General features: G+C 45.1%; 1 protein-coding gene across 1 annotated transcript in view; it reads right to left on the bottom strand.

The window, feature by feature from the left end:
* Nucleotides 1–27,954, bottom strand: part of DNAH5 (dynein axonemal heavy chain 5) — a gene marked incomplete at its 5' end in the record, with an annotated part of 169,661 nt that overhangs the window by 125,846 nt on the left and 15,861 nt on the right. Inside the window, 16 exons of the mRNA XM_081919101.1 lie at nucleotides 2,182–2,327; nucleotides 3,939–4,110; nucleotides 5,520–5,726; nucleotides 7,994–8,315; nucleotides 9,934–10,019; nucleotides 10,996–11,103; nucleotides 14,090–14,305; nucleotides 15,175–15,297; nucleotides 16,242–16,349; nucleotides 17,232–17,345; nucleotides 18,836–19,012; nucleotides 21,003–21,140; nucleotides 23,134–23,355; nucleotides 23,581–23,738; nucleotides 24,525–24,609; nucleotides 27,035–27,169. Of these exons, the coding sequence (XP_081775227.1) occupies nucleotides 2,182–2,327; nucleotides 3,939–4,110; nucleotides 5,520–5,726; nucleotides 7,994–8,315; nucleotides 9,934–10,019; nucleotides 10,996–11,103; nucleotides 14,090–14,305; nucleotides 15,175–15,297; nucleotides 16,242–16,349; nucleotides 17,232–17,345; nucleotides 18,836–19,012; nucleotides 21,003–21,140; nucleotides 23,134–23,355; nucleotides 23,581–23,738; nucleotides 24,525–24,609; nucleotides 27,035–27,169 (2,517 nt within the window). The remainder of the gene's footprint in view (nucleotides 1–2,181; nucleotides 2,328–3,938; nucleotides 4,111–5,519; nucleotides 5,727–7,993; nucleotides 8,316–9,933; nucleotides 10,020–10,995; nucleotides 11,104–14,089; nucleotides 14,306–15,174; nucleotides 15,298–16,241; nucleotides 16,350–17,231; nucleotides 17,346–18,835; nucleotides 19,013–21,002; nucleotides 21,141–23,133; nucleotides 23,356–23,580; nucleotides 23,739–24,524; nucleotides 24,610–27,034; nucleotides 27,170–27,954) is intronic.

The following is a 27,954-nucleotide window of genomic DNA, read 5'->3' as shown; positions in this document are numbered from 1 at the left end:
CTGGAATGCTTTCTAGTGACAATGTGTCAGCCAGCTGCTTCTCCGCTCTGGCTGGTCTTCCTCTCCCACTATTCCCCAATTTCCCCCCTCATCTGCCTCTGAACTACTACCTCCATCAACCCCCTGTTGTAAATCTATACTGTCTTCCTCTTCCTCCTCCCTGGAAGGGTCAGGATGGGGAGGCAGTCTCCACCATTCCTCCTCCTCTGTCCAGCCCCTGACAATAGAGAACAATGGGAAACTAAAGTTAATTTTTACTATATTTTTGATTTTGGGGGAGTAGATAAAAGCCGGATGAGAATCATAATTGTAAAAACTAAAAGAAAGGTAAAAAAAAGAAGACTAAATTAAAATGTTAAGTCCTGTATACCCTTATATTCTCCATAATGACCACTTTTGGAATAAATTTTAGAAGCAGGAAAAACCTAGGGGTAGAATATGATTTTCAACATGCAAATCAAGTATAAAATTAGGTAATTGGCATCTTCATACCCACACCGAAATCAGCTGAACGTTTTTTATTGCACACTTATATTTCACTACAAAAAAAAATCCTTCCAGTAGCACCTTAAAGACCAACTAAGTTAGTTCTTGGTATGAGCTCATACCAAGAACTAACTTAGTTGGTCTTTAAGGTGCTACTGGAAGGAATTTTTTTTGTTTATATTTCACTATAAAGCCACCTCTTTGAGTCCCTGTCTAGGGAAAAGGTGGGACATTAACAACAACAACAACAAATTTCAATGGCCTGCAATCATTTTTTACTATGAGTATCTGCATGAATCCAAAATAACCTAGCTCTGTTCAGAAGGAACCTATGACTCCATGATCACTGCAGATGGTGTCAGCAGTCAGAAAATTAAAAGACGCCTGCTTCTTGAAAGAAAAACAATGACAAACCTAGACAGCATCTTAAAAAGCAGAGACATCACCCTGCCGACAAAGGTCCATATAGTTAAAACTATGGTTTTCCCAGTCGTGATGTATGGAAGTGAGAGCTGGACCAAAAAGAAGGCTGATCGCCGAAGAATTGGTGCTTTTGAATTATGGTGCTGGAGGAAACTCTTGAGAGTCCCATGGACTGCAAGAAGATCAAACCTATCCATTCTGAAGGAAATCAGCCCTGAGTGCTGACTGGAAGGACAGATCCTGAAGCTGAGGCTCCAATACTTTGGCCACCTCATGAGAAGAGAAGACTCCCTGGAAAAGACCCTGATGTTGGGAAAGATTGAAGGCACTAGGAGAAGGGGACGACAGAGGATGAGATGGTTGGACAATGTTCTTGTAGCTACTAACATGAGTCTGACCAAACTGCAGGAGGCAGTGGAAGACGAGTGCCTGGTGTGCTCTGGTTCATGGGGTCATGAAGAGTCGGACACGACTAAATGATTAAACTGTCAGGAGCTCATCCTATACTCAAGTAGGACCCTGGCAGAGACACATGCCCGCTGGCATGTTCTCTCCTTCCTGGTCGTTCGTTCGGGAGCTTCAAAAGCTTTCTTCTGCCCGAACATCACAGCACCTGATGCTAACAGACATCAGCACACTTAGGGATTCACAGAGTCTTCACAGCTTGTGTAACAGACCTCAGCAACTCAGCATTTTGGCTAATCTACTTTATTTACATATAAACACACACAGAGCACTGCAACATGGCTGCCTCTCTCTCTAGCATCAAACAGCAAAGAGAAAAAGAACAAAGGACAATAGACCCACTTCACGGAACACAGTAACACAAACATCCTGTCTCCGTCACTTCCCACTCTATGGAGTCAAAACATACACCGTCATGTGATAGACAAAAATCCCATGACTGCAATAATGGAGCAGGAATTCTAACAACAAACAACAATGACTCTGCAGTTTTATCTGAGGCCATAGTTCCGCACCTGATCTGTTACACCATACTGCAGGTAGGCATTCATGTGATTTGTAGACTTTATCATGCAAACAGTCCCTTTTTAAATGCATTTATGCATTTATGAATGCAAACCCCATTCATAAAACTAGAAGTAAGGAGGTGAGGTCTAATCTAGTCTTCTCCCTGACGCTTATTTTCTATGTGCAGGGAAATGTGTGTGTATATGTAAGGACATGCAATAATGCAAGCAGCTGAAAGCGGTGCAGCTCAGGCACAGGTTTAATTCCTCAGTGAAGGCTAGGTGTACATGATGACTATACCTTTGTCATGTGAAGGAATTGCTCGCAGGTCTGCGGATCGTCTTCAGGGAGATTGCAAAGGGGCACAGTGCTCATTTCTTGAAGAACAGCATTGATACGAAATTCTATTAGGTCATTTACTCGATCAAGCATCAGCTCAAGGTCAGCTTTAAGGGCAAGGAAGAGAATGAATATAGTTAGGCCAAGTACTTTCAGAAGCCACTTTCCCCTCCCTTTTAAGCATGAATGGACTGATGTGTTAGGAAATTCTTAAAACCATCATTATGGGGTTTAACGTAACAGCCAACTGAGAGGGCAGAGAGGGTTTTTCATCATCAAAATCTTGAAGAGGACAGTTGAAAAATATAAATTTTTTTTATAAAAGTATGGAAATGGTTTATTGAATATTTACAAACAAACTGTAAATAGATAAGAACATTGGCAGGATTGTTGTAATAACCCACAGTTTTATAAGAGTCTATATTTAAAGTAGATGAATAAATGAGTAAGTAAAGTTAATTTGGAATATGCAGAAGATATTAAAAATAAATTTAAGGAACCGCAGAAAGAGGGGAAAGGAAGTAGAGTTTTGAAATGTTGAAATGATTGTAAAATTATTGAAATGTATAAAATTAAATAAATAAATGTATAAATAAAAAATGTTTAGAAGAAAAATATAAAAACCAATCACTTTTTAAGAGTTTCAGAAGTGAAACAAAACTGCACACAGGCTGAGAATTAGACTTGGGACTCAGCTACACGGCTGCAAATACAGCGATGGAAGTGTATTGTAAGTGTATTATACAATTGTGACACTAGATGGCGGTGGTGAGCTAATGGTAAATTCCACATGTATTTTAAAAAACGTTTTTAAAAAGCATTTTCACAGTGTTTTTCACATATGTGTAGAATCAGCCATAGAATGGGTGACACTACAAGATGTGGAATGGCTGATGCTGCCAGACAGCAAAGCAATATGGGGAAGGTATGATTTGAAGAATGGAAATAGCAGGCAATGGATCAGGTCTTTAATCTATTCCTTACCTCTTTTCCCTACACACACACACACACACACACACACACACACACACACAGCTTTTCTCTGCAAATAAGATGCTTTCTTTATTGTTTTACAATGGTTTGGTCAACAACTGGTGTTCCCAGCCCCATGTCTTCTCCTAAATATCTAGTTTGGCTTTAAAAATAAAAAACCTATCACACTCTGTATCGTTATAATTTCCACTCATAAGTAAGAATAACTGAATGAGTAATCCAAAGAAATAGTGATAAGCTTCCTGAACTCCTTCCTGGAGTTCAAGATCTTTATCCTGGCACTAGAGAAGACAACAAAGATCAAACGAAAGAACAATTGTACAATAAGTCTAGCTGACCAAACACTCATTTCTTCTTAATGTCATTTAACACACCAATGAACGTCTGCTTTGCACCTAACAGTATACAGTAAGTCTGCAACTTACGTACATTTAACATGTGTGCATTCAGCAAAAAAAAAATCAATTACCGGTAATTTAAAAGGGTGGAAAGGAAAAATGACTTTGGCAATCTCACCCGCCATTGAACCTGATGGGTTTTGACTATACATGATTATGGCTTTGGGTGCGATCCCCAGAACATAACCCCTGTGTAATTTGCAGGCTGTACCACCAAGACCGAACAGATCACATGCAGAGTTTGAACCACAGTCCTGATCATTAACAAGGCACTGAATTTGTGTGCTTATTGGTTATAAGGGTCTTATTCCTAATGATAAGACTTACCAAGCTTATCCAAAATATTCTCTAAGTACTTCTCAATATTCAGGGATGTCCAGGTCAGTGTGGTCAAACCAGGCTGGATCGCATCATCCACTTTCGCCAAATGAGGAGCCATTAGCACATGAAGGGGAGTTTGGATTTTTGATTTCACTCTCTTGTACTCTGCCAGCATCATCTAAAATGAGGCCCAGGAAGAATTGTAAACATGCAGCATGAGGATGGCACTCAAAGGTACCAGCATCCCTTATGATACCCCCCAAAAATCTCAGTATGTGTGTTATTCCCACTGGTGGGTCATGTCCTCCCCATTTCATGCGGCCACCATTTTGTGTTATGCAGTACACCCTACGGCAGCCATTTTGTATTATGGCACACCCCACAGCAGCCATTTTGTGATAGGCACCCACAACACACTCTCAATATTCCAAATGTGCCTGCCGACCCAAAAAAAACCTTTATCCACCTTATATTGTCAAGTTCTACTCTACAGATTAAAGACATACTTGGACTATGCTCAACTGACTGGGTCACAAGTTGTCCATCAACCATGTATTGTGGCCTGGCAAGATAATTTATAACCATCTTATTTTTGCTGTCCTGGAAAAAGCCACTGTTGGGACTCAGCTACATTAGTAAAAATAAAACATTATAAATGTGTTACAACACTGTGACAACAGATGGCACTGTAGAGCTGAAATTAGAACTCTATGAAATTTTCCATTGTGAGCTTTAAAACCATTTTTTTTCAGAGCATTTTCAGGGTGTTTTTTATAGTTGTGCAGATACAGACTTTGTAAGCCATCTATATCTGACAGGGTGGGTCACAATATGTTAAGACCTGGTTTAAAGGCTATCAGGATGCAAAGAATATGACAATTTGCAAGGATACTCTTTTATTTTATTTTTTAAAATGTGGGGTCAGTTTTGCTGTAGTTCATCTCATCATTATACTTGATAAGCCTCCAAGTTTACTGGAGGGAACACCTAATCAAATTTAGTGACATATGAGGATATAGTTTGAGTTCCTAACTTGTAGTTTTATAAATCATTTAATGTGACAACACGAATAGAAGTTATGAATATTGCAGTTGTTGTATAAGGGATTATTATTACGACTGGAATGTAATGGAAATTAATAAGATTTTGGAACGCAGAAATAAAGCAAATAATCAAGCCATCAATTCTAGCACCTTATCTAAATTATGTAATTCAGTATTTGAACTATTGGTATTAATAATTGAATTATAAATTGGTATTGTTATAATGAGGCTGTTATTGGATTGTAATTGAAAACTAATAAAAATTATTATCAAAAAGAAAAAGAAAACTTTAGTGAGATATAGATAAATTCATTAGGAAAGACTACATAGCAATTTAAACAAGACAGGATTTCAACCTCCTGGCACATCCAGGAGATCCTTAAAAAACTGTTTTATCCCTAAAGAGTCATATGTAAGCAGCGCATGAAGTAAACTAAAAAGACTGCACAAGGATAGTTTATCCTGGGACATCAGTTATCTTCTTAAACCAGCGAGATGACTTAACCATAGATGCAACAGTTAGGTGGAAGAAATCCAAGAATACCTGCAGCTTATTGAAGTTCTGTTTGTAGGAGTCACGTTTCTGTTGAAGTGCAACGGCAAAGGGTGGAATGTCTAGTCCCATGCGTGACATGCACTCTGTTTCCCTTATTAAGGTGAGGATCTCGGGGTCAAAATTGACAAATATTTCTCCTGGCTCTGGAGCTTTCACCAATAACGAGGCCTGAAGCCCGGCTCTAGCTAGGTGGACCTGCAGACAAGAAATGTTACAGACATTACTGTCATCAAGAGGAGCTCACATCTGGCTTTGTCCAAAACTATCACCTTACACCAGAGGTTTTCAACCTTTTTGGGTCCACAGCTCCCTTGACCAACTGCATTCTTCCTGAGGCAGCCCTGTGGGGCTCAGGAGCCGGCAGCCCCTCACCCTTTTTTGAGCACCCTCCCTTGTGGGCTCAGCCTACTCTCCACTCCCCTCTCCTTGGGAGTCTTCCGGGCAGCCGCAATTGCCACCCCAGTCTCTAAACTGCCCCAGCCCCACCCCAAAGAGTGGTGCCTCCTCCCACGACCCCACAGGGGCCTGGGAAGCATTCCCTGGCCAGCCCCAGAGACACTATTTACCTGAGGAGCTTGTAGCCAGGGCTGGTGCAACAAACAGCTGTGCAAGCCTTTGGGAGGCAGAGATGCCAGAGGGCATCAGAGGAAGGGAGGGAAGGAAAGGGGGACAGAGGCCTGTGTTGCCCGTGGCTCCCCTGACCATCATTCAAGGCACCCCAAGGTGTCATGGCTGACTGGTTGAAAACCACTGCCGTGCACAAAAGAAGGGGCAGCCCAATCTAACCATCTGAGCAACTGGGATGCAACCAATCTCAGAATCCTGCTCTTCTAACTATCTGGAAGATTTCCATAGACTTTTGATTGCTATAGACTGGCTTGAGGATGAAGTTAGAAGACCCAACTAGTTGATGCCTTTTACGCTTTGCACTGGAGGAAGCCATCCTGCGTGGAAAATACAGCCCCGGAAGCCCTTTTCAGTAGCTTGGAACCGCCCAAAAAAACCCTAGAAGAATCCTTCATGCCCATGGGTGGGATTCAATGCTGTGCTCTTCCAATTGTTCTGTCTGCGCAAGAGTTTCAGATTGCCAGATGGAATGATTCCCCTCTCCTCCACCCGTGTGCTGCTATAGGGGTTTTCCCAACACACACACCCAAGTCAATTTATGGGGCCGTAGGGGAGGCGAGGGGGGAAACCCCATTGGGCAAGCAGAAGTCCTTGCATTGCAATTCCACCAATGGGGCTCATTAGGTGAATCCCACCCCAAGTCATGAAGCGGAGGCAACATCTCAGCAAGCTACCGGGCAGTTCTGTAGCTCTATGGTTCTAGCAAACTGCAGTTCAACATTCACATCCAGCAAGGTTGGAGAATAAATGGCGCTTGCTACACTTCATGGCGGGACGTGGATGGTGCTGTGGGTTAAACCACAGAACCTAGGACTTGCCGATCAGAAGGTTGGTGATTCAAATCCCCACAATGGGGTGAGCTCCCGTTGCTCGGTCCCAGCTCCTGCCAACCTAGCAGTTCAAAAGCACACCAGTGGAAGTAGATAGATAGGTACCACTCCGGCAGTAAGGTAAACGGCATTTCCGTGCACTGCTCTGGTTCGCCAGAAGCGGCTTAGTCATGCTGGCCACATGACCCGGACGCTGTATGCTGGCTCCCTCTGCCATTAAAGTGAGATGAGTGTCACAACCCCAGAGTCAGCCATGACGGGACCTAATGATCAGGGGTCCCTTTACCTTTACTTTATACTTCATGGCTACACGACAAGCCCAGCTCTGAACCACTGTTGATCTTGGTTCTCTCCCACAGTTCCTGAAGCAAGGAACCCTATTTCTGTGCTAGCTGTGCACATTCTCACATGCTTTATACTCAGAAACCTTTCACTGAATAACCCATGTGAACATGGGGGGGGGGGAATTATACTGAGTCAGAACACTGGTCCATCTAATCTTATACAGTTTCATCTCACTGATCATGGCTCTTCAAGACCTAAACCAGGAGTCTCTCTGTCCTGCTATCTGAGAACCTTTTAACTCAAGATATAAAAGACTGAACCTTCCACAAGCAAAGTTTATATTACATCACTGAATCCTGGCAGCAATAAACCCACCCAGATTAGTAAACAATCTAATATACTCATTTCTGCTGAGCATTTCACTCAATATAACACATTTTGTGTACGATTTTCATTAATCTACACATTAATGTGCCCACTTATGTCCACTAGACATTAATATGCCCATTGTTGTACATGCTACTCAGCTGAAGAACCGCATTGCAAAATTCAGAGAAGTGTAAATTTAAAGGGGACAACTGTCTTTCAGTTCATGTAGTGTTTCAAAAAGTGTGAATTGCGTCAGCTTGCCTTAAACAGGAACTCAAATTTCTCCCCATCTCTAGCATCAATTCATGCCACTTGAATTCTACTACGAAAACAACAAGGATGCCATCTTACCTGTTGAAGCCACGCCCTGTGGTAGACAACCTCAAACTCCAGAAGGACTTTGGCCACCCTGTTGTAGTTGCGGATTATGGACTTGGCTTCTGCTGTCTGCAGAACGAGGGGGTGCTTCTGGAAGAGATCCATGGGTTCCTGGATCCTGTGGAACAGCTGCCGAGCCCACAAGATCTTACCAGCCACGGGAGGAAGGTTGCGCCCCAGTGGTGGGTCGTTCTTTTGCTTGGAGTACAGCTTAGAGACCATCTCAATGTCGTGACCATAGTTTTGAAGGATTATCTTGTATTTCTCATCAATGCCAAGGTTAGGAATTCCTAGTCTGCAAAGAGAAAGCATCACCGTCCGGAGAGGTTTGTGAAGACGGAGTTCGTTCATCGGTTTCTCTTCATAGAATCATCGGACAAGGTTGCGTACCAAGGCACTGTCTTGCCAAATACAAGGTGGTTCTTACACCATCAAAACTTAACACAAGAAGGAGGGAGTGGGAAGGAACAGAGCCAAGAAGGGTAACCATGTTAGAATCACTACCTCCTAGTGATTCTTCCAATTGGTCTTCTAGTTGGGTTTTCCCATACTGGCACCCGAGCCACAAAATTCCCAGGAGAACAATAAAACTCACTGACATGAAGTATTTTGGTTTATGGCTTCAATTAGGCAACAAGTTTATTTATTACAGGTGTGAGCGGTTTGGCTTTGGCATTGGGGTGAAGCTAGGCTATATCTTGACTCTTGCCCATCTGCAATGAGTCCACCTAAGGGTAAACTACCAATAGGGGGCACCCTATGACTTATATCACATAGGGGCACCCCAAGGAGACCCCATAGGGGCTGTGACATGGCCCTAGCCCATGTCCAGGCTTCAGACAGAATTCACACCCCGAATCCCTTTAATGGGATACCCTTACTGAGGAGGGGCAGGCAAAGGCTACAACCTCCCCTCCATCCAAACAAAGGCTTAAAAAAGCTAAAGGACCCCTGACAGTTAAGTCCAGTTGCAGACGACTCTGGGGTTGCAGCGCTCATCTCACTTTACAGGCCATGGGAGCTGGCGTTTGTCCGCAGACAGTTTTTCCGGGTCATGTGGCCAGCATGACTAAGCCGCTTCCGGCGCAACAGAACACCAAAACCAGAGCAGCACATGGAAACACTGTTTACCTTCCCACCAGAGCGGTACCTATTTATCTTTTGGCATGCTTTTGAACTGCTAGCTTGGCAGGAGCTGGGACTGAGGAACGGGAGGTCACCCCGTCGCGGGGATTTGAACTGCCAACCTTAAGATTGGCAAGTCCAAGAGGCTCAGTGGTTTAGACCACAGCGCCACCCGCGTCCCCAAAAACAAAGGCTTACCCAGTGCCTACCTGCCACTCGAGCCCAACGCCCACCCTGAAAGCTGATTGGCTGAGGAAGTCCCACAGGGCGCAGACCCTAACAACAATAACAAGAGGCAGCATCCTTCTGCCCCCTTGGCCAGTAAACCAATGAGACCCGGCTGCCTGGCCACAATGCTGCCTACCGGGAACAGTGAGCGAACTTCACAAAACAAGTCTTATCAGTGGAAGCCCTACCTGAGGACTTTGGCTTGCAATGGGACTTTCCTTCCTCTCCATCCCTATGAACCCCCCAAAATTGACTCCAGGGGGCACAGGAGAACCCTCAGAACAGCTTACAGGGCAAGGAGGGGGTCATTCCCTCTGGCAAGCTGAAATGTTTGGGTAGACAGGACATTTGTCCTGGCATGACATTGCATTCCACCTACAGAGTTGGAAGGGACCACAAAGGCCATCTAAACTCTAGATGATAAACCCATACGCCATGGGAATTCATGTTCTTTTATCTGTGAGCAGCACCTTGAAAAAAATAACTCAATAATAAAGGATGAAAGGGTTACAGAAGTACTGGTAGTTTCACATTAAATGATTATAGGTAATCATCTTTACCTTTCGAACTTTGTCAGCATACTAAGGGCTCTTTCGGTGTTTGTGATCTTTTCAAAGGTAATATCCATAAATGCCTGTAATTGTTGCTGCAGGAGGAAAATATGAGGATGGAAGATGTTTATTAATTATATTCTAAATTAACTATCACAACCAAAGGGCCGCCTCTTTTCATATGAACCTACCCAGACCCTGAGATTATCTTCTGAGGCCCTCCTTCATGTGCCTCCTCCTTGAGGGGTCCAGAGGGTGGTAACATGAGAATGGGCCTTCTCTGCATTGGCTCCCAATCTGTGAAATGCTCTCCTCAGGGACGTTTGCCTGGTGCCTTCATTACAGTGGTGCCTCGCAAGACGAAAAGAATCCGTTCCGCGAGTCTCTTCGTCTTGCGGTTTTTTTGTCTTGCAAAGCAAGCCCATTAGCGGATTAGCGGATTAGCGCTATTAGCGGCTTAGCGGGCTTCGCGGATCAGCTGATAAGCGGCTTAGCGGCTTAGCGGATCAGCTGTTAAGCGGCTTAGCGGATCAGCTGTTAAGCGGCTTAGCGGCTTAGCGACTTAGCGGATCAGCTGGTAAGCGGCTTGGCGGCTTGGGGAAAAGGGGGGAGGGGAAAAACCCCGCAGGAACTCGCAAGACATTTTCGTCTTGCGAAGCAAGCCCATAGGAAATTCGTTTTGCGAAGCACCTCCAAAATGGAAAACCCTTTCATCTAGCGGGTTTTCCGTCTTGCGAGGCATTCGTCTTGTGGGGCACCACTGTATACACCTTTAGGCGCCAAGCAAAAACGCTCTTTTTTAACTAGGCCTTTAACTGATTTGATTGACTTCCTAGGCCCTTTTAAAATGTGGGGGTTTGGGGGCGGTTATTGGGTTGTTGTTTTTATTTTGATTATGTATTTTGTGGTTTTGTATTTTGATTTTGTTCTATGAACCGCCCTGAGAGCTCCAGGTGTAGGGCAGAATAATAATAATAAAAGTAGTAGTAGCAGTTAGGTAGAGATGTAACCGGGTATTTATTCTCAGTGACAAGGGTGATCAAGAAAAAAAATTGTGAGTATCAAACTTACATGAAGATCATCTGTTTGCTTGCAGAACTCTTCATAGTCTTGATCAAAATCAGTTTTCCTCTGATCTAAAAAATTGTACTGCTTTTTCTTCATGGTGGCAACAATACTCTAAATATAATTGGGAGTGAATATTGTTACAAAGGTGTATTAATCTCATCAGCATATGACTAAACATTTACTTTTTCTTCCGCCAATAAATCTTTCACATGGGGGTGAGGGGACCTACACAGCTTATATTTACAATAGTGTAGCTGATAATGCTAAAACGCAGGCAGCATTCATTAACTGGATAATAAAGTTTTGCACACAAAAAAGGCTCAACCCAATGAGTTCTCATTTAAAAGCCACATTTATTTCAAGGAAAATAAATACTCAAACATGCAAAAATGTGCAACACTTCTGTAGAACACACTCTGGTGCAATTATTTATTTTGACAAAGGATATATAGAAGTAGAAACATAGGAGTTGAAACACAACGTCCCAGTGTTATTTCCTTTCATTCAAAGGCCTCCAGGGAGAAGCAAAAAAGTCGTATTCATAACCACAAATCACAGCATTAAAAACCCTGGCGCAAGTTACCTCCCATTGCTCCTGCATTGCCGTGGTCTGTACAAATGAAAGTACAATAAGATGTCTTACTACATTAATAGTCAGCAACTGTAAGGGGGTGAGAGGTCTCTAACGGATTTCTCGACAACTTTGGCAAACTACAATTCCCAGGATTCTCGGGCAAAACCTATTACTGTTCAGCTGGTTGAAGACCAATATAAAATGTGCAGCAAGCGAAACACTGGATTTGGGTCTAAAAACCCCTCTTTGGGTCTTGTTCTCCCTCGGGTGGTGAACTATGCAATGCATCATGTTTTACTATGGGAGGAAATGACTGAGAGCCCCTTTATACAAATAATAACCAATTCCCATGTGAAAATCGGCCAGAGCAGTGTTCCACAGCACCCTGAGGTGCTTTGAATGATGGTCAGGGGTGCTGTGGGCAACACTGGCCTCTGCCCCTCTTTCTTCCCTCCCCTCCTCTGATGCTATAGCTGTCAACTTACAGATGTGAAAATAAGGGACCAGCAGCCTCAAAAATAAGGGATCAGCAGCCAAAATAAGGGATTTTCCAAGCACAGTTATGTTCAGCTTTTAGCCCCTCCAAGCCAAAGGCAGAAAGCCCAGCCAGCAGCCAAACGAAGCCTCAAGCGGTGGTTCCCACAGCGCAGCAACCCGGCAAAGGGGATGCAGCAAGGAAAACCACCGTCACCTCTCCGCTAGGAAGCACTGAGCAAAGGCAAGTCCTCAGGCAACACGGCCGATTTGATCAGCACAAGGCATGCAAGCTCTACCCCCCCAGTCATTCTTAGACTCCTTATTGGGTGAGCAACGCAGCCAAGCAACACAGTTGGAGCCTCCCTCCTCCCTGGCCAGCAGGGAGGGAGGGAGGGAGAGGAGCTGCTTCCTTTGAAACCTGGGAAATTTAAGGGACATCATCAATAAGGGACAGCAGCGGGACATGTGCTGGGATAAGGGAGTTTCCCACCAAATAAGGGACAGTTGACAGCTATGTCTCTTGTGTTTCTGCCTCCCAAAGGCTTCCACTGTGGTTTGTTGCAGTGGCAGCCCTGGCTACAATGTGCTCCCCAAGTGAATGGTGCCTCTGGGGCTGGCCAGAGGGTGTTGGTTGCCAGCCCTCGCTGCTGGGAATGGACAGACAAGTGGGAGGCTGGGCAAGGAGGCTGACCTTTCTTGTGCTTGCTGTGTGCATGGCCTACCTGGCATCCAGTGCCCGGTGCTGAAGGGGAGCCTTTCCACCATGCAGGCAGGGCAGTGCCCACCGCTGCCTCCCCAATCTTTGGCCAGTCTCTGTCAGGCTGCTAAGGCCCAGGCCCTTGTGGGGCAGTGGGGGGGCACCTCTCTTTGGGGCAGACCAGGGTAGTGGCGGCTGCTGCCCAAAGGACTCCCAAGGAGAGGGGAGAGGAGAGGAGGCCGAGGGAACCCCCCCCCCCAAGGGGAGGGTGTTCAGGAAGGGGCAAGGGGCCACCGGCCCTGCAGGCAAGGGGGGACATAACTGGGCTCCTGAGCTCCACATTGGTGCCTCAGAAAGAATGCAGTTGGTCAAGGGAGCTGTGGACCCAAAAAGGTTGAAAGCCTCTGGACCAGAAGCAAGAGCTCATGCCTAGCATTAGGGAATTAATGCATGGAGAAATTTAGACAGGCTTGGTGCCAGCTTTTGGCATACTTAGGCAAGTGCTTGGGTGCAGCGGTCCTGTCATGAGCATGACAGTGGCAGAAAGCTGGAAAATATGGCTCTATGACACAAACGTCCTGGGCTTGGAGGACTCGAAACCCAGCATGATGATCAAGGAGAATCAGGTGGAAGTGAGGCTAGAAAGGCCTTCCCTTATCCTAACAGCATGCTCTATCTAATCGCCTTGACAAAATGCGACCTTATCCTAAAATGCATTTTTTCTTAAATTCTGTCCCTTAAGTTGTACACCTGAGGATCTCCAGGTTTGTAGGTAGGGACAGTGCTTTGGGGAGGGGATGCTGATGACAAGAATAATAATAATGTGCCAGTACTCGAATGTTGATGAAAATGCAGTAGGTGCCAGCACAAAATGGCTGCCTTGGGCAGCGATACAAAGAGCTGGCTGTAGTGTAGGAGAGAGCGAGAGAGAAATGAGGTTGGGCTCAACTAAAGGTAAAGGTAAAGGGACCCCTGACCGTTAGGTCCAGTCGCGGACGACTCTGGGGTTGCGGTGCTCATCTCGCTTTACTAGCTGAGGCAGCCGGCATACAGCTTCTGGGTCATGTGGCCAGCATGACTAAGCCGCCTTCTGTTGAACCAGAGCAGCGAATGGAAATGCCATTTACCTTCCCGCCGGAGCGGTACCTATTTATCTACTTGAACTTTGACGTGCTTTTGAACTGCTAGGTTGGCAGGAGCAGGGACCGAGCAACGGGAACTCACCCCATCACGGGGATTTGAACCGCGGACCTTAAGATCGGCAAGCCCTAGGCTCCGTGGTTTAACCCACAGTGCCACCGTGTCCAACTATAGATGACTAAATCCATTTAGGCTGGCATTCTGCATACCTGGTATTTAGTGGCCATCACTTCTAGTCCTTCCATCTTGGAGTCTTGCAAAACTGAGTAGGTTGTGATGGTATCGAAGATGTGCATAATCTTAAGTAGGCGGCGGTGAAAGGTTTCAAATTTTCCAAAGATATACATCTCACTGAAATCGAACTGGCGCTCGGATGGACTCTGTTCCAGTTTTTGTTTGGTCTTGTGGAAACAGTTCTGGTACTCCTTAAGAACGTGAGCCAGGAAATAAATAAATAGATGGATAAATGGAATTGGGCACCATGACAAAAATGACATGCTTGTTTACGACACACATGATCAGCAGTATACTAGGCTGCTTTGATACACTGACTTTAGGTATTTCTTTGCGTAAGTCAGAGAGGCTCAGAAAAAGATATATCTCTTGATGAAACTACAGTGGTACCTCGGATTAAGACCTTAATTCATTCTGGAGGTCGGTTCTTAACCTGAAACTGTTCTTAACCTGAGGTACCACTTTAGCTAATAGGACCTCCCACTGTCGCCGCGCCATCACCGCATGATTTCTGTTCTCATCCTGAAGCAAAGTTCTTAACCCGAGGTACTATTTCTGGGTTAGCAGAGTCTGTAACTCCTCTGAGCCCCCACCCCACATTTTAAACTATTCTTATTCTTATTAGGTTTGTATTCTGCCTTTTATCCAAAGATCCCAACATTAAAAGAACATAATTTATGCAGCATAATAATAAAAGCATGATACAGAGTATTATAATAGCATAATAATAAAATAATCCTAATAACAGCCTTCGCCCCCACATTTAACAGGCCAGACTATTTAATATCCAAAGTCTTGAAGAAAAAGGAATGTGTTCACCTGGCACCTAAAGACAGACAGGCAATGATGGAACCAAGCGGGTCTCTCCAGGGAGAGCATAATGAATAAGGAATGATTTAAAAATAGTGGGGAAATGTCAGATAGCCTTGAGGACTGCAGTACTCTCTACACCCACTTTAACCCTTCAGCCACACCCACTTTGACATGTGACCCACGCAGGGTCAACCATGGCTCATTGTAACGGTTAGCTACCCTGTCTTATACCACGTTATAAGGTTACCTGCTTAAGTCGTATAGCAGCCTGTATTTTTTCCAGAACTACATCTTGCGGCTGATCCCAGATGGTTGCAGTGTTATTATTGGTGATATAAGCTTTGCAGGCAGTTATCATTTGATTTGTAACCTACAGGTAAAACAAGAAGCTTAGTAGTCTCAGTCAGCTTTTTTGTGAAATCAACAACTGTTGTTTTGGCTTGATCCAGGCCATGCATTTCGCTTAGTGTAAAAAGCATTCCATCCCCGGCTGCTCAGAAATATAAGGCTCTATCCCCAGAAAATCTGGAGGGTCTTGAAGTCATAATGATAAGGGAGGAGCCAGCCACTGGATACATCCCTCCCCCTGGTGCTTTCATGAGCTCCCTTGATGCCTCCCCAAACTACTAGGACAAAAAGAACACACAACAAGAGACATTTCACATGATAAGCATAGTGTGAAGCCATATCCAAAAAAATACATCTAGCTTCAGTAGGCTACAATGAAATAACATACAAGCTATTGAAAATTAGGTCTAAGAGATTTATCAGTGACTCAACGGATCTCCATCCCAAAATTGAACGGATCCTAATTTTGGCAACTTAGCTTTCTACTTTGCATCTTTTCGCATTATTTGTTCATATGCTATATTTTCTATTGAAAGAAAGCTCATTTATCCAGTCATATGATTAACTATGGCTGTGTTTGCACATAACCCTAGGCCACGGTTGCTTTAACCATAGTTTGTTCAAGAAACCATGAGTTGTTTCACAGAAAAGCAAACAAGCCGTAGCTTGTTTCTCAAAGTTTGGTTTCTTTTCCGGATGCTTTTGCCTTGTGCATCTGTATGCAAGACTGTTCGGTTCAGATATAATGCCATTGTTAAAACAAGTGATGTTCAATAACCAAGAGCAAGCCATGGTTTCACATCATGATGTGTTGCCGGAAAACAAACCATGGTTTAGGCATTCAAATCACATACACTTTTGCTAAACAAACCGTGGTTTAGCATTCTAAGTCTTTTAATTGTTCACAATAGCCAAACTTCAGTTCCCAAGAAAAAGGAAATAATTCAGCACAGTCTTTGTACCTACTTTCACAAACAAAGACGTTATCTTCTCTGAGGTGTTATAATAGCGTGATATACTGTGGATCATTTTGATAGCATGTATGAGTCCTGGAATAGCATCTACCATCGTCACCTGAAATGCCAACATGTCAGTAAGTGCAAATTCTTGTGTGTGTCATTTGGCCAAAGTGATCACTTAATAATATTATTCAACATGGACCAAGAGAGGTATCATTTTGAAGACACAATGCCACATGCTGTTAAAAATATAAGGTTAATAAGCAAAAAAATGTAATGTTTGTCTGCATTGTGTATGAAAAGATTTTGCAACGAGAAGTTTGCATTAGGCAGTAGGTTAAACACTAGGTAAATTTAACAAGGAGAAACTGGAGATTTTCCATTTCACTGAGTATGATACTGTAACTGATTACTAATTTCTGGAGGTGAAACTTGAGAACTCAGCATCACAGCAGGAGAAAAAGCCAGCAGCTGCAGCAGTAGGAACTTAGCTTGTTGAACAAGTAATAATAATAATAATAATAATAATAATAATAATAATAATAATAATTTATTTATACCCCGCCCATCTGGCTGAGCTTCCCCAGCCACTCTGGGCGGCTTCCAAAAAAAATATTAAAATACTGTAATACATCAAACAAGTTACTTCGGTTCTCTCTCTGGGAGCAGAGAGAGGCAATTATTGAACTGAATTAAGCACTTAAATAAGACTGGAATCCATTACTAGTATGTTTAAGAGCAATGTTTTACTTTGCATTTTTTTAAAGTTTATTTGTAACTATTGTAAGACTGTTTTCAGTAAAGCTTTGAAACCCATTCTTGTGGACAACAAATTCATTTTTCTACTCTGCACAAGGTCTAGATCAGGGATTTAGTTAGCAGTGATTCTATTTGCAAACAGTTTAATTAAATGTTAGGATTCACTATCATTCGCTTGTGGCCTGGAAACTCCTTTGCTATATCTTTATAACACTGATTTGTTTTTTAAAAAACTTACAGGGTCACTGTTGTATAGAGGGTCACAACATTTCTCAAGCGTATACAGATACTTCACATTATCTTTTGCTTCATTTGCTGCATCTGTGATCCGAGTGTCCAGCTCTCGCCAACTCTTTGAAAATTAAAATGCAAAAAATATACTTTAATTCAGAGAATTTCTGAAATGCTTTTGCCCTCAACAAAGAATGAACAGAAATCTCAGGTCAAAGAACCACAATAGCTCACCCTGTGAAAGCAATAAGAAGCTGATTCAGACCAGCCTCCCTCAATTTAATTCTTTTCACCTCTTTTGAACTACAATCCCCATCATCTGCAACTATTGGCCATGCAAGCTGAGACTGATAGGACTTGTAGTCCAATCCATGCGGATGGCACCAGGTTCAGGAAAGCTGCTCTTATCAACATATATTTACCCCTTACCTATGCTGCAGGTCAATTAGGTATAATTAGGGGTGTAATTTATTAGGCATATAATAAGGCCGAGGGTAAGGGACATGGGTGGTGCTGTGGGTTAAACCACAGAGCCTAGGGCTTGCCGATCAGAAGGTCAGCGGTTTGAATCCCTGCGACAGGGTGAGCTCCCATTGCTCAGTCCCTCCTCCTGCCAACCTAGCAGTTCGAAAGCACGTCAAAGTTCAAGTAGATAAATAGGTACCACTCTGGCGGGAAGGTAAACAGCGTTTCCGTGTGCTGCTCTGGTTTGCCAGAAGCGGCTTAGTCATGCTGGCCACATGACCCACAAGTTGTACACTGGTTCCCTCAGCCAATAAAGTGAGTTGAGCGCTGCAACCCCAGAGTCGTCAGCGACTGGACCTAATGGTCAGGGGTCCCTTTATTTTTACCTTTAAGGCCAAGGATATATCATTCATTTTATTATATCAAAGTATATATCAAGCATAAGGAACATTTAAGAAGCAAGTTAAAGCCTTTGTTTTTCAACAGGCATAATTTCCTGTGCTAATCTTCATGAATTGTACAGCAGTTTTATATACAGTGGTACCTCAGGTTACAGACGCTTCAGGTTACAGACCCTGCTAACCCAGAAATAGTACCTCGGGTTAAGAACTTTGCTTCAGGATGAGAACAGAAATCATGCGGCAGCAGCAGGAGGCTAAAGTGGTACCTCAGGTTAAGAACAGTTTCAGGTTAAGAACCTCCGGAACAAATTAAGTACTTAACCCAAGGTACCACTGTATATTTGTAGTAGTGCAATTGTTCTGTTACTGGAATGTTGTACATTATACTATCAGCTCTTTTACATTTTATAAGCTGAGCTGAAAGGCTCTCCCCTTGTGTTACTATATATACGTGTTATTTTTTTTATTGTTCTAGTCCTGAAATGTACATTTTATTACGAGCTGCCCTATGGGCTAACCCCAATTGAAAGGCTCAGTGTGTGTTGCTATATACAAGTATTAATTTTATAGTATTTTATTGTTCTGTTTATGGAACATGGCACATTTTATTATAAGCTGCCTTGTGAGCTTATTGGGTGGAAAGTCTCTCTCTGTATGTGTGTTTGGAAACAGGTATCGCCTTTAAAGAAAAAGGAACGGGGTTCTAAAGCTTATGAACACACCAGCAATTAACCAGCAGACTTACCTTCAGAAGTTTTGATTTAGCAGCCGTAAGCACTCCGAGCACAGCCTTCACATCTGAGGTCTTCAGCTGGTCCACCAGGTAATTAAACTTGGACAGACGTTTCTTCCAGTGATCCAGCTCTGCTCGTGGCCCCAGATCATCTGCTTCCTTCCGCAGCTGGCTATTTTCCGCAATGACCTACAAAGTCACACAGGGGGTTATTACCAGGCAAATATGGGAAAGCTAATTGCTCTCAGTGGACTGTGTGCAACCTGCTGGGCTTTCAGTGTTAACATCTTGAATCTGGTTGGATGCTGAGTCTTAATGCTAAGCAAGCTAGGAAGAAATTTACTTGAGAAATGCACTTTTCTCCTAATGAATTTCCATTAAAACTTCTGTCAGAAAGATACAAGCAGTCAGCAGTCAGCAAGGCCCTTAGTATCATAATGATGAATTATAGGTTTGGTTTTTTAATAATAATCATCACAATGTATAGTAAATTATTCAAACCTGGAATGCTGTGCCCAATTCTGGATACCACAATTTAAGAAGGATGTTGAAAAGCTGGAATGTGTGCAGAGGAGAGCAACCAAGATGATAAAAGGTCTGGAAACCAAGCCTTAGGAGGAACAGTTGAAGGAACTGGGTATGTTTAGCCTGGAAAACAGGAGACTAAGAGGAGCTATGATAGCCATCCTCAAATATCTTAAAGGGCTGTCACATGGAAGATGGGGCAAGCTTGCTTTCTCGTGCTCTGGAAGGTAGGACTCAAACCAATGGCTTCAAGTTACAAGAAAGAAGATTCTGACTCAACAAGAAGAACTGTCCGACAGAGACTCTCCTCCCTGGAAGAGAGGGGAGTGGTTGTGGGCGGAAGCCCGAGCTCCGCCTCTAGCAGGGGGCATTAGCCCCCGGCCTCCCACTCACCTGGCTGGCGCCCACGCCCATCGGCAGGCACCCAACCAGGTGCCTCCGAGGGGGCGTGTACAGCAGCCTAAATGCTGCGGCGCCAGCCCCTCCTCGGCCTCACTCTTCGTCGTCCCGTCGCGAGTCACCCACCCTCCACTCCCTTTGAGCTCAGGGTCTTAGTTTTTCTTGGCCTTGCTATGGACCTTAGGTTGGTCGTCCTGGTTGTCCGGGGGGCCTGGTAGGAATTTTTCCATTTGGCATTAGGATTTTTGGTTTTTTCGCCTACCTCGTAGCAATCGTCACAACTTTTGTGGTATTGGTGGGTAGGTTAGGCATTGGAATAATGTGGTGTGGTGTGCCTCGAAGGGCTAGGTGTGGCCATCGCCTATGCCTTCAATTTTTGGGTATTCCGTTAAAGGAATCTGGTGGTCGTGTATTCTGTCCGATGCCTGCTTGGCGGGAGGCCATGGCACGACCCTCGGTGACATCAGGGGAAAGCCTATAGTTGGATTAGGATCAACAGGCTCCACCTACTGGTGAATAAACCCCCCTTGTTTTAGACTCACCCCTCTCTGAGGGGGTGGAGTCAGCTGATGTAATCCAATGCCTAAGCCAATACCTTTTCACTTGCTGTAATCAATAAAGTTGTGGCCTTTTCTTGCCCATTAACCTTATATCACGTGTCCTTGTGTATTCATTCCACATTGCGGGGGTTGGGTCCTCGAACCACAACAAGAGCTTTTTGACAATGGAACAGTCTCCCCTGGAAAGTTATGGAGTCTCCTTCCTTAGAGGTTTTTAGTAGATGTTGGTTGGCCGTCTGTTGTGGATGCTTTAGCCGAGATTCCTACATTAAGTATATCTAAGGAGCGTCTCCACTCCCATCATTCTACCCAGACACTGAGGTCCAATGCCAGGGGCCTTCTGGCGGTTCCCTCGCTGTGAGAAACCAAGTTGCAGGGAACCAGGCAGAGGGCCTTCTCGGTAGTGGCACCCGCCCTGTGGAACGCCCTCCCACCAGATGTCAAAGAGAAGAACAACTACCAGACTTTTAGAAGACATCTGAAGGCAGCCCTGTTTAGGGAAACTTTTAATGTTTAATGCATTACTGAATTTTAATATTTTGTTGGAAGCCGCCCAGAGTGGCTGGGTATAAATCATAACTTTATTATTATTATTATTGTTGTTGTTGTTGTTGTTGTTGTTGTTGTTGTTGATGACCCTTGGGGTCTCTTCCAATTTTACAGTTGTAGGATTCTTCGATTCATCGAAACATCACCTGTTCAATTTGCTTAATCCACACTTTCATGCAGGCCTCTATCCGTTCCAGAGTCTCCGTACTATTTGATGCCACCAGGTAGTCTGCAGGTCCCTTGAGCGTTTTCAGATCATACGTTTCACACTTCTTCAGATTCACCTAAGCAATATTTTAACCAGTTATTTTTGTTCCATGTATACGTTCAGTAACCCATTCACCCAAGGAATTGTGGCTGTGCACAGACTCACCCCAAGGCTATTGTCTCTGCAAAACGTAAGACCCAGTCACTTTGAACTTCACACTGCCCTGCTCTAGACTTCAGCTGAATAAGGTGAGGTAAAGGTAAAGCACCCCTGGACGGTTAAGTCCAGTCAAAGATGACAATGGGATGTGGCGCTCATCTCGCTTTCAGGCCAAGGGAGTCAGTGTTTGTCCACAGACAGCTTTCTGGTTCGTGTGGCCAGCATGACTAAACTGCTTCTGGCACAATGGAACACCATGACGGAAGCCAGAGCGCACCAAAACACCATGTACCTTCCTGCCACAGTGGTACCCATTTATCTACTTGTGCTGATGTGCTAGCTTGGCAGGAGCTGGGACAGAACAACAGGAGCTCACCCCGTCACGGCGATTCGAACCACGACCTTCAGATCGGCAAGCCCAAGAGGCTCAGCGGTTTAGAACACAGTCACCCGCTGAATAAACTGCATTAGCAGCATACCTCTGCTGCAGAATAACAATGGGCTGTTGCCCACCTGACCTGCTTATGAGCTTCCCTGAGGCATTTGGCTGGCCACTGCAGAAACAGGATGCTGGACCAGACAGGCCTTTAGTCTGATGCCACAGGGCTGTTCTGACATTCTTAGAATATAATTTTCAAATGATGCTCCCAGTAAATGCTGGGAATGGACACTCAAGAAACCTTGGGAGCTTGTCCATTACTTAATTCAAAGAGTACAATACCATTGGTGCATACTTCACAACTATGTACTGTTTTAATAATAATAATAAATAATTTTGTTATTTATATCCCGCCCTCCCCAGCCGAGGCCAGGCTCAGGGTGGCTAACAACAATAAAATAATACAACATTCTAAAATCATTTCATTAAAAAATTACTTCAAATCAAATTGATGGCAACCACTGGGCTAGAGTTCTGTGAAGATTGCCAAAGGAGGGAGTCAGGCTGTGCCCTGGCCAAAGGCTTAGCGGAACAGCTTTGTCTTACAGTCCCTGCAGAAAGATGTCAAGTAAAGTCCCACAGGGCCCTAATCTCTTGTGGCGGAGCATTCCACCAGATCGGAGCCACAGCCAAAAAAGCCCTGGCTCTGGTTGAGGCCAGCCTAACCTCTCTGTGGCCTGGGACCTCCAAGATGTTTTTGTTTGAAGATCGTAAGTTCCTCTGTGGGACATACCAGGAGAGGCGGTCCTGTAGGTACGAGGGTCCTAGGCCATATAGGGCTTTAAAGGTTAAAACCAGCACCTTAAACCTGATCCTGTACTCCAATGGGAGCCAGTGCAGCTGGTACAGCACCGGGTGAATGTGATCTTGCAGCGAGGACCCCGTAAGGAGTCTCGCTGCGGCATTCTGCACCTGCTGGAGTTTCTGGGTCAGTCTCAAGGGCAGCCCCACGTAAAGCGAGTTACAATAATCCAGTCTGGAGGTGACCATCGTGTGGATCACAGTGGCTAGGTCAGGGCAAGAGAGGTAAGGAGCCAACTGCTTAGCTTGACGGAGATGAAAAATGCCGCCTTTGTTATAGCTGCAATCTGCGCCTCCATGGAGAGGGAGGTGTCAAAGATTACACCGAAACTCTTAACGGACAGTGCTGGCACTAATTGCGCCCCCACAAGAGATGGGAGTTGCCCCCTCAATCCCATATCGTCGCGGCCCAGCCAAAGGACCTCTGTCTTCGAAGGATTTAACTTCACCCGGCTCCCACATAACCATCCAGCTACAGCTTCCAAACATCTGATCAGTGTGTCTGGGGCCGAGTCAGGATGGCCATCCATCAACAGATAGAGTTGGGTGTCATCAGCATACTGATGGCAACCCAACCCAAAACTCCAGACAAGCTGGGCGAGGGGGCGCATAAATACCTATGCACCTTGCTCAGCTAATATTCTTCTAATACAAAAAGAAGAAAGACTACCTTCTCCATCAGGCTCTGCTGAGCCCCGGAAAGAACACTAACAAATCCCTCTAGAGAAGCAATGAAGTCCTGCTTGATGTTAGCCCCTTTCTGTGGTCCACTCGACTCTCCCCAGCCGTAGTTCATTGTCTTCAGAGCTGGGATGAAGATATCAGACAGCAACTGCTGGACACTATTCAGTAAACCCCCATGAGCCGTATCCATCATGTTGAAAGCCACTTCCTGCCAACAAAACAACACATCACATTGTTAGCTTGGGGCTTATTATACTACTGAAAAGAACACTGAGGACTGGAGCCTTGAATGTGGAGATCAAGCATGCAATCCCAGTCTGTTTTGCTTGATAAATGGCAAAGTGCAAATCAAACTCGAGGTGGACACAGGGCAGTTCCCCTACAGGCAATCATAAGTGCTCATGAATGCGACTAAAAAGCGGGACATACTCACTCGATTAATATTTTCCACAGTGATTGGTTTGGATGGGTTAGTTCTGATGAAGAAAACGCATATGCCAGTTAAAGCGACATCCTTGCCTTCTGTCACAAATAATTTAGGCCCTTTGCTCTTAGCCGAGTGAGGGATAGCTGCCGTAGAGCCTCCATGTCCTAGAAAATTTCAAGGTGGGGGGACAGTATCAGTGCAACCAACTGAACACTATGCTCTGGTTATTTCCTGCTTGGACTACTGCAATGCGCTGTACATGGGGCTACCTTTGAAGGTGACCCAGAAACTACAACTAATCCAGAATGCAGCAGCTAGACTGGTGACTGGGAGTGGCTGCCAGGACCACATAACACTGGTCCTGAAAAACCTACACTGGCTCCCAGTACGTTTCCGAGCACAATTCAAAGTGTTGGTGCTGATCTTTAAAGCCCTAAACGGCCTCGGTCCAGTATACCTGAAGGAGCGTCTCCACCTCCATCATTCTGCCTGGACACTGAGGTCCAGCACTGAGGGCCTTCTGGCGGTTCCCTCGCTGCAAGAAGCCAAGTTGCAGGGAACCAAGCAGAAGGCCTTCTCGGTAGTGGCACCCGCCCAGTGGAATACCCTCCCACCAGATGTCAAAGAGAACAGCAACTACCAGACTTTTAGAAGACATCTGAAGGCAGCCCTGTTTAGGGAAGCTTTTAATGTTTAATAGGCTATTGTATTTTAGTGTATTGTTGGAAGCCGCCCAGAGTTCCAGGAAGGAGATGGGGGGGAAGTCTCTTGATTCAGAGCAATCTCTAGATATGGATATGCATTTGGATTGTTGTAAATTTATATTTATATTTGTAAAATCAAATAAAAATGATTTCAAAAAAAATAAAATAACCTTTTAAAGAGCACATACTGTGTGTGTAAAGAGCTGGTGGGTTGTATCTTTGACTGCTGGGCAATACTTTCCCTACCTGTTTCCGTTGCTTCCATCTCTTGATAGTAGAACATGACGTGACGAAAGCCACCAGCAATGAAGAATTTATCAATACGCTCTATCTGTTAAAAGTTCACCATTTGTAGTTAACAGTTTAAAGTTAAATGTATATCAGTGCCTTGCTATGAGAAATAGCAAGAGCTAAACATGTCCATGTGCCAGAATATTTGCATACACTTGCAAAGAGTATGGAAATCAGGTCTTTCAACAACCTGCACATGCTTTCAACACCTTGGGGGCCTATCTGCTCTTTCCAGCCATGGGTCTGTGCTTAAAAGTTCTGTGCCCAAGCATTGCATTTTATTTTATTTGCACCAGAGCTTTCTCTGCAAAAACCCACTCTCTAGTGCTTCATCGGAGCAAACATCATGTTTCCCACAAATTGCCGTTTCCTCTGATTGAGCTTTAAAGAGCGGGTTTTCACAGGGAAAGCTATGAGGTGAAAAAGAGCAGAGAAAAGGTTAGTGGAGCCATGGAGCAAGCTGATCAGGCGCCTGGGGTGACACACGTGCCCTGCGCACAGGGTTGCGGCCAGCCGCCCATGGGGTGGGGCAGGCCAGGGCAGGATGTTCCGCAGGGCCAGTGGCGTAGCGTGGGTTGTCAGCACCCGGGGTAAGGCAAGTAATTTGCACCCCCTAACCCGTGGATTTGTGCCCCCTAACCCTAACCCCCAGATGTTGCACCAGGTCTGGCAGGCCCCCCCTGCACCACGCTACACCACTGCGCAGGGCCTCTGAGGAGTCTGCCTGGCTCCTCCCACTCAGCTGCCCTGCAGGTGGCAGGCGGACCATTTGAGGCAGTGTGCCTGCGGGCTCCCAAGCCACCATGTCACTCCCAGGAGAGACGTGTGGCTCGGGCACACTGCAAGCCCTGCAGTGACTGCCGCCCGGCATTTTGTCACCCTCCTCAATGGTGACACCCAGGGCGGACTGCCCCCATGCGCCCCCCTTCCTCCACCCCTGTGTGAACAAGCCCTGATAGTGTAGTTGAGCCTGCTGAAGTCTTAAGCTCATTCCAGGCACAACTAACTGCACATGGGTCAACGTTGCCCGATGGTGTGTGACCAGGAAATAATTGAGGAGGTCTGAGTTGCACTTCCCTGTGCTCTTGTGTGCTCTCATGGGAAGGAATCGTACCACAGGATCTCACAAGGAGAAGAAGACCTTAAAAGAGTGGTTCTCAACCTGTAGGTCCCCAGATGTTGTTGGACTGCAACTCCCATCATCCCTGAGCTCTGGCCTTGCTAGCTAGGGGTGTTGGGAGTTGTAGTTCAACAACATCTGGGGACCCACAGGTTGAGAAAGGCTGCCTTAAAAAGGTCTTGCCCACAAGGGTTTGGGACTGTTTTGACACCCAGGCTTCCCACTCACCCTTGGGTAAGGCCCTCACTGAGCTACTCAGGTCACGGGTTGATAGGATGTCAGAGACTGGCTGGATGAGGAAGAGCGGTGGGAGCCACCTGCCCAAGATGGCGACTTGGACCCCAGATCATGGTGGTGGAACTCTGAGGTGTGCTAGAAGCAGAAGGTTTGAGCAATCAAGGGCGTCAGGAGAAGGGCCTTCCAGGACAGGATTAGAGGCTGAAAGTCACAGTGTGACTGGCGACTCAGACAGAGAGCAGTCAGACGTTGCCCTTGCTACACAACACCAGGGCAGCCCCAGTTCCTGCTGGCTCTCTTGCCAGACAGGCCCACAGGGAGAGCCCACCGAACTCAACACAGCCTTCGTCTACTCAGGAGGAATCCAAAATGAGGGGCTAGAGAGGGAAGGGTAGGGCTAGTGGTCAATTTTAGCAATGTCCCAGTTAAATTAATACAAGCCGGAGGACTCTGCTGTGTTATTTTCTGCTAATAAAAAGCTAATTGCCATTTCATGCTTCCAGTTCCTTCCTGCCTTGTGGATGACCTGGGCTCGCTTGACAATCTCTCAACCTCAATTGGCACCTTAGAAATTATGGATTTTTGAGAGTGGTGCAGAAGAGTATTAATCCAAACTCCCCTTAAATATAACAAAGCCACAGCCCCAAGGAGCCTCAGTTGGCCTCGGGTAGCCAAGGTGTCTGGCTGGCTACAGCGAGCCATCCCTCTTGGAAACGGCTCTGTAGCTTTGTAACATCCTCACACTCACAATGTGATTTGTACCGAGGCATAAACTGCCGTCCTGGAATCCTAATAGGATGAAGGGTGATCTATAAATATTTTAAATTATGTTCCTGACTCACTAGGATCATCCGTTTCCAGGAAGATGACCCAGAACTGAGCAGGAGGAGAGGAGGAATGCTAAATCATCAGCAGAAGCAATAAACTGGCGTACAAAACATCTGGAGGGATTTTTCGAAAACCATTTTGCTCCATTTACAGTGAAGCGAGTGAACATTTGGCGCACACCAACTTGCATGTTCTTAAATGCATCCACAATCAACATGGCATTAAATCCGTTCCGCTCCCAGCAGGTTTCTGCCTTCTGAAGCTACATCCATTAGCCTACCTGATTTCCTTCAAGGATTGCATCTTCCACTTCAGCCTTCTCTAAATCCACGCAGGAAGCAACAATCGACAGGATATAATCATGCCTGCCATCCAGGTGAGCACGCTTGGCCTCTTTTTCCTCCTTCAGCTTTTGCTGGAAGGACAAAATTCCCATTAGTACCTTAGAGGGAACTTAGCGTTTCTTTCCAGGCCCTGCATTAGAAGCTCAAAAATTCCCGATGCTTGAAACTCCATGTGGTATTCTTGGGGGAGGGGGAAATCTCACTGTTCACTGGGTAGGGCTGCAGTCATATGTAAGTTCCTTCGGATTCATTCAACGGGAACTTTCCCCCAAGTATAAACGTGTTATGTTATGTACTGAAGTTCTCACCCTGGGCAAGCAGAGGGATACTGTGGATAGTTTTCACTCAGGTCCACATATGTAAATAAAGGATTGAAAGTGACGTTCAGTGATTGGACAGTTACAGAAAGTGGTTACTGTTGCGTTGTAGTGGAGCTCTATATAAGCAGGCTGGCTGAACCCTTCAGTTCTGTTCTGTTCTGTGAATAAACAAGAGCTGTTTGAAGAATCGCTGTGTCGTCTGATATGTTCACCCACAACTTAACACGTTATATGAAAGGCTGCCTCTGAAGACGGTTCAGAAACTTCAGCTAGTGCAGAATTCAGCAACCAAGTTGCTCACCGGAGCAAGATGGTTTGAGCATATTACACCGATCCTGGTCCGACTGCACTGGCTACCAATTAGTTTCCGGGCCCAATTCAAAGTGCTGGTTTTGACCTATAAAGCCTTAAATAGCTTAGGACCGCAAGGACCGCCTCTTTCCATATGAACCTACCCAGAACCTGAGATCATCTTCTGAGGCCCTTCTTCATGTGCCTCCTCTTTGAGAGGTCCGGAGGGTGGCAACACGAGAACA

This window comes from Podarcis melisellensis (assembly GCF_964234715.1).
Source record: "Podarcis melisellensis genome assembly, chromosome: 7".
Taxonomy (NCBI): domain Eukaryota; kingdom Metazoa; phylum Chordata; class Lepidosauria; order Squamata; family Lacertidae; genus Podarcis; species Podarcis melisellensis.
The sequence above is the reverse complement of the archived record's forward strand: the minus strand, read 5'-3'. Positions and strand labels throughout refer to the sequence as shown.